The following is a 7049-nucleotide window of genomic DNA, read 5'->3' as shown; positions in this document are numbered from 1 at the left end:
CCCAAGCTGAGTGCTAAGTTTTGTCACCAGAAACAAAAAAAAAAAAAAAAAAAAAAAAAAAAAAGGAATGAACTCTAAGAGCAACTGAGGATAAGAATAGGAAAAAATTTATTGAGAGAAAGATAGCTTCTGTCTAAGAGAGACAGAAGGGGGACTGGAAAGTGAGTTGCCCCATTAGGTGGTGTTTTGAGAAAAGTGATTTTGGCTCTCAGTAACTGACATGGAAGAAATCATCTTCCTTCGTTTCTCCATGATTATATCCAGATATTTCCTGGGATGGCATATGTGCTTTGAGCACCCAAGGATTTGGTAGATTAAATTTATTAATTTCAGATTTATCTAATCTTAACTCTAAGATTTATCTTAACTCATTTTTTGCCCAAGGACATAAGTATTCTTAAGTTTCTTTGAAGAATAGTGACATCTTGTGCAAATATGATAAAATAGCAAGACTGTAGTACTTGAATAGTTCAAGAGGAATTTTAACAGTTATAGTCAGAATAAAAATAAATGCCTATTTTAATATTTGGCAGACTATTTGTAAAATAAGTGATTTGCCTTATTTTACTACTACAGCTCATGATTTATTCATTTTCTTTATAATAAGCTAAGAAACTGACTAGTGGGTTTTAGAATTTCCATTTGAAATTCTTGAAGAGGAAAGTAAAATTTCAACACAGGAATAACAGATTTTCATTGTTTTATATATTTTTTTCAAAAGTTAAACCAATGAAAGTGCTGAAGAGGGAATCAAAGAAAACAGATTCGTCTAAAATACCAGCTTTGCTTAATATGGATCAAAATCAAGAAAAACAAGAGGTAAAGCTTTTGTTTATAACTTTTACTTAGGGATGTTGTTTTGAGTCCCTGACTCAGTGTATAAATTAAGTTGTTATTATTGGGAAGCTACATAAAAATTCAAAATTCTGGAACCTTTGAAATCTAGACGCAGATCTATATTTTCCTAGAATAATCAATCATTAAAAGTCTTCCCTTCTGTCCTTTGTTTCCCTCCTCTGCTCCCCTCCCCTCTCTTCACCTCTCCTTTTTAATTTCTTGTGGTCCTGGGGATTGAACACATTGCTTTCACACTGAGCTGTATCCTCAGCCCTTTTTTCCCCTTCATTTTAAGATGGGGCTTTCACTAAGTTTCTGAATTGTCTAAGCTGATCTTGAACGCATGGTGCTCTTCCTGCCTCAGCCTCTCGGAATACTGGGATTACAGGCATGTTACCACAATGCTCAGCTCTCAATTACTGACAGTTTCTCAAAGTTAGTTTTTTGGGTAGTAAATATCCCACAAATACAGTCTGCAGGGAAAATAATGACTCTGTTACGTGTATTATCAAACATCGGGCAAATAGTTCATACAGTGAAGATGAATAGTGGTAAAAACATCTAGTTATGTACAGGCTGGGGATTTAGCTCAGCGGTGCCGTCACCTGCTTTGCAAGTGCAACGTCCTAAGTTTGATCCCTGGTACAAAGAAAAAAATCTGGTTCTATTGACCAGAAGAACGTGTGGGTTCATCTTTAGCTTCTTCCCTTTTGTTTTCTCTCCAGTTTGTTCCCATCTATCACTGCTGTCCCATTTTTAGAAATATTTGCTCTCAGTTAGCTGTCAGGTGATCTTGTTGAAATACCCCTAACTTCTATATACCCAGAGGGGTTCTTGAATTTTATTTTGAAATACTGAAGCCTTCAATGGACAAATGAATAGCCACTAAAGGTACTCTTTTATGGAGTGAGACTGTGCTGAGCACCCACTGAATTAAATCATGTAAGTGGCCTCCCTAAGAGACCATCTGTGTGTGTGTGTGTGTGTGTGTGTGTGTGTGTACACGCACAATTAATCAACTTCATTATATTCATTTTAAAAAGTGAAGTTGACTACATTTTTATGTATTATAAACTTGTACATACCTTTTAAGGAAATTTAGGTAAATTAAAAATATAGAAAAACATATCTGAAACTATGTAAGAAGGCCTTTGAACAGAAAATACAGGCTACTGAGTCTTTACAGCGCTTGGCTCCAAGAGTTATCCAATACTGTTAGATGGACCGGTATGTTCCTCGTGACATTTAAGCCGATACTTTAGTCTTGGCCTAGAACTTGTTAAGAACCCCACAATCCATGTTGCAGAAAAGAAGTATTAGAGCACGCAAAAGCCATCCATCTTTTAGTTCACTTAAAAGTAACAAAGTAACCTTTAAGAGCCCATGCTGTGTGGCCACGTGTCACAGTAGGCCGTGTTTGCATTTTGAATGGTGGGGGTAGTTAGAGCTCTTGAGCCTGGGCTGGCTAATCATGCTCCACAGGTATTTATCCTGCTGTGAGAGGCCCCACAAGCTAAAACTACATTCCAATGTAGAAAAAAAAGGAATTCTTACAGCGGTTTTGTCATTTTTAGGATAAGTAAGTAAATAGGAAAGGGAAACTCTTTCTTGATCATGTGATATACAGCTCCTGACAAGATGGCTTTTTAAAAGGAGTGATCTTGAAACAAGTTGTAATTGTTAGAAATATGTAGAAGTTGGGCTGGGGTGTAATTCAGTGGTAGATCACTTGCCTAGCATATTCAAAGTCCTGCGTTCAAACCCAAGTACTTCAAGGGAAAAAAAAACCCACCTTGAAATTGTGTTGGTTGTAGTTTTGACAACTGACTGAATAGCACAGAAGGCTGGTCAAACACTTTTAATAAGTTAAGGTCAGAATAAGAATCTTCCCTAAATTTTTAGTCTATAGTTTATTTTAGAGTACAAAAGAATAGGATGTGTATGTTTTTTTTTAAATTTTTTGTCTTTTGGTACCGGGGATCAAACTCAGGACCTTGTGCTTGCAAGGCAGTCACAGGTGCCACTGAACTAAATTCTCAGCCCTGGAAGGATGTGTTTGTGAAAACATAACATAGGTTAGATTCCCCAATATTCCCAAATAAAAGTTTAAGATATGAAATAGCAACTTGCTTGTCCTATTCTTGGCTCTAACATTGATACATTTTTTGAATTACCTAATTATATTAACACACTTCCTAGATGTACATTAAATTCTGTCAGGCATTATGGGAATTTTATTTTTTTGTACCGGGAATCGAACTTGGATTCTTCTGCTTGTGAGGCAGGTGGTAGAACCACTGAGCTAAATCCCCAGCCCTCTGTTAGGCGTCTTAAATGTATATTGAAGTTAGCTGGGCATGATGGTGCGTGCCTGTAATCCTAGTACCAGGGAGGCTGAGGCAGGAGGACCCCCTTGGGTTTGAGGCCAGCCTGGGATACATATTGAGTTCAAGATCAGCCTGAATAGTGAGACCCTGTCCCTCTCCCCCCAAAAAAAAGTATATTGAAGTAGTTTATGACACATTGAAGAGGCTCTGTGACCAGAGAGAAACCCTAAATTATTGTGAATGAGTAAAAGAGAAAACAGAATTCTTACAAAGGCCGCCCTCTGTTTAATGATGATGATGAGAAGCCCTTTGCTATGTAGTCTCTCTATACTTTATATTAAAAAAATGCCCAGTGGGCCAGGGATTTAGCTCAGTGGTTCTGCTGCCTGCTTGCAAGCACAAGGACCCAACTTCGATCCCTGGTACAAAAAAAAAACAAAAAAAAAAACAAAAAAAAAAGCCCAGTACAAAGTACAGGTATTTTACCACTGCATGTATTTCCTTGGCCAAAGATTCACCGTATCCCCAATTAAGTTCCTGTTTCTTTTGTGTTTCTATAATGAAAGGAAGAACCTCTCAGATGTGGAGTAAAAAATATAGCAGCTAAAATTTCAGGGAATCCCAGAATCATGGTATTTTTAAAAGTCCTTTTTATTAAGCTATTAATTAATTATTAACTAATTAATGAAAATGTTATTAATATCCAAAAGTCCTGGCTAGGAAAATCATACAGATATATCCTTGATCCTGTCTAGTTATGTGTATACTGTATTTGGCTACATTTGTTATAAAGTTTATAATCTGTAAATTATTCACATTCTTTGGGGTTTTTTGTTTGTTTGTTTGTTTGTATTTTGAGACAGGGTCTTACTATGTAGTGGAGACTGACCAGGAACTCACCATGTAGCCCAGGCTGGTCTCGAACTCACAGTGATCGTCCTGCCTCAGCCTTCCGAGTGCTGGGATTACAGGCGTGTGCCACCACGCCCAGCTATATTCTTAATTTGAACATTAATTTATAAAAGCTGTGGGCTGGTATACTCTTATAAAACTGCAGCTTACATTAAGGCATGTAATTTTATTTGATCATCTATTATTTCAGGACATGTCTGATTAGTGGTCATTCTTTGGTTCAGAGCTTTATAATTACAGAAGGAAAAGTTTCTAAATATGTAATAAAGTGAGATCCCAAAATCTGGGAGAACTACCTATTTCTGAGCAAACACGGTTCCTGGTAACCATGAAGCATGGGTTTGGTTCCACACTGAACATTTTGGAACAGCATCGAACCTGGCTGTGAGATTGTTTAAAAGAATGGAGAGTGAATCCAGTCTTGTCGCAAGTCTGGCATGAGAAGCATGCTTATCATTTAGTAGTTTGCATGTAATTTAAGACTGATTGGCAGTCAAGGTTTTGGCAGTGCAGGTATTTACATTCTTCTTCCTTGTTCTTACTAGTGTGGTTTCTAATATTAGGGTGGAAATGGCCATTGTGAGGGGGAAAAATTTAGAGAAATTTTTTTGGGGGTGGTCTTTCCCTTTAGTTAATCTTAAGGATATAAAAAGACATCTCTTTATCTTATATACAATAAAATGTGATGTGAGCCACTGCCGACAGCCAGCCATCCTGTCTGCATTAAGTAGCCCCTGTGTTTTTGTTCTCTTAGAAAAATCTGACTATTCTTCTATCTTCTAACCCGCTCTGTTTGCGGTGCCTTCGTTACGCTATGGAATCATCCTTCCACGCCTGCTTCTTTACTTGCAGAGATGACTGAGTGGGGAACAACACATCCTGTCCCCCAACAGACACTGTAGTTACAATGATTTCTGCCCTGTGAGAGTCACAGCTTCAAAAGTCAATTATCTCCTAGGGTGCCCAGGCTTCCCGAAGTGAGTTCTTCCTGAAGTATCTGATCTGTTGTTTTAAAATCTGCTATTACCATTACATGATAAGAAACATGTTCGGTTGGCCACCAGTGAAAACATTTATAATATTTAGGAAATGTCTAAAATTGTGGTACTCACATATTAATTAAATTCCTTTGACCCTTTAAACATTTGTCTGCATTTTTAGTTCCATCTGACAGTGCCTTTTGTGAGATGCAGACTTTTCTGATTTCACAGAACACACATGCTAACTCCAGCCTCTCTTCTGACGAAGCTGCTGCTGCCTTCGTGGTGGTCTCACCTCATGGCCTTGTCTCACCCCAGTTACCTCCCACAGGCTCTGCCTTCCCAGTAATACTAACAGATGAGTTCGAGGATGAAGTTTCCAGAGCATGAATTTTGGAGGGCTATTTAAGCCAGAACATACCAAAGTTCTGGATTCTTCTATTCTTCAAAAAGTAATAAAATTGTCTTAGTTGGCATCTTCTCAGGATTCTCTCTGGTTTTGTGTTTACTAAATACACAGAAACACAAAAAATAAAATAAAATTTATTATGATCTGTGATCTCTTCATTTCCAAAAATTTTGATTAGAATAACTGAAGTTATTATATATAGTATAATTTTGTAGATTAGCAATTAACCACTTCCAGAGAAATTAAGGGTTGTTCCAAATGTTAGGGTCAACAGGGATAAGTCTGCCCATTGTCTGTTTTAATTTGTGCATTTGTATATCCTGATTATTTCAATTGTTTGTTTTCTATTTCTTCCTTTTTTTAATTGTGGAATTAACTTCTAAAGGTGGAGGCTGAGGTCATTGGTTTGAGGCTTTTCTTTTTCTCTTTTAAAGTACAAGGGATCGAACTCAGGACAATGTACTTGTGAAGCTGGTGCAGTGCCACTGAGCTAAATCCCTGGCCTGAGGCTTTTCTTTCCTAAGATGAACATTTAAAGCTTTAAATTTTCCTCCGATCCACAAATTTAATAATTATCACAACAGTCAGTAAACTGTTCCCTAATTCTTTTGTTTGTTTGGTGTTGTTTTTTTTTTTTTTTTTTTTTTTTGTTACATGATAGTAAATCCAGGCAGACAGCCACATGGCCCTACCTCTGGGGTGTGAGGGAGGGAGTTTTTGTTTTTTGTTTTTGTGGTACTGGATTGAACTCGGGTCCTTGATTTTGTGAGGCAGATGGTGGAACCATTGAGCTAAATCCCTGGCCCCCTAATTCTCCTTTTGATTTCCTCTTTGACTCATTTATTTAGAAGTCTATTGTTTACTTACCAACTATTTGGGGCTATTCCAAATAACATACTGATACTGATTATTAATTTAATTCCAGTGTGGTTTGAGAATATATTGTTTTATTTCAAACTCTCTAAACCCATTGAGGCTGATTTTGTATTCCAGCACATACTGTACCCTAGTAAATATTCACCCTTGAAGGTGATGTGTGGTTGCTGAAGGTGGCTGTAGTGCTCTAATTAGATTAAGTTGGTCAATAGATGATTTAGGTCTCATATCCTCACTGATCTTTAGTCTCCTTGTAGTATCAGTATTGAATCTTCAGCTATAATTGTAAATTTATCTGTTTCTCCTTTCAGTTTGATCAGTTGTTGCATTATGTGTTTTGATGCTGTTATTATGTATACATATGTTTAGGATTATTATATTTCTGATGAAACTGACCTTTATCTGCTATCTTTTGTCCAACACTTTTAAAAATATTTTGTCAAGTTTTCTTACTGTTTGAGATAGGGCAAAATCCTTTATGCCATCATGATCGGAGCTAGAAATTCAGCTAAAGAACTTTTTTTTTTTGGTACTGGGGACTGAACTCAGGACCTTGTGCTTGCGAGGCAGGCATGGTGCCACTGAGCTAAATCCCTGGCCCTAAAGAGCTTTTGAAAGAGAGTCACTGTTGTGAATAATGGAGCCATGTTGAGTAACACAGTGATATTTAGCCTAAGAATTTTGGAAGAACTTTTAGAATAATCACTG

The 7049-nt window shown here is 37.1% G+C and overlaps 1 protein-coding gene across 1 annotated transcript in view; it reads left to right on the top strand.

Annotated features, from left to right (window-relative positions):
* The window catches only part of LOC117285366 (cyclin-dependent kinase-like 3), a 10209-nt gene extending 4830 nt beyond the window's left edge, over nt 1-5379 (top strand). The window contains exons 3-4 of the mRNA XM_033761570.1: nt 722-819; nt 5238-5379. Coding sequence (XP_033617461.1) covers nt 722-819; nt 5238-5279 — 140 coding nt within the window. The 3' untranslated portion in view covers nt 5280-5379. The remainder of the gene's footprint in view (nt 1-721; nt 820-5237) is intronic.
* Nucleotides 5380-7049: the final 1670 nt, after the last annotated feature.

The sequence above is a fragment of the Fukomys damarensis genome, unplaced genomic scaffold (assembly GCF_012274545.1).
Source record: "Fukomys damarensis isolate Sample0158 unplaced genomic scaffold, DMR_v1.0_HiC HiC_scaffold_9, whole genome shotgun sequence".
Lineage (NCBI taxonomy): Eukaryota > Metazoa > Chordata > Mammalia > Rodentia > Bathyergidae > Fukomys > Fukomys damarensis.
Note: the sequence above shows the minus strand (reverse complement) of the source record. Positions and strands in the feature narration are given on the sequence as shown.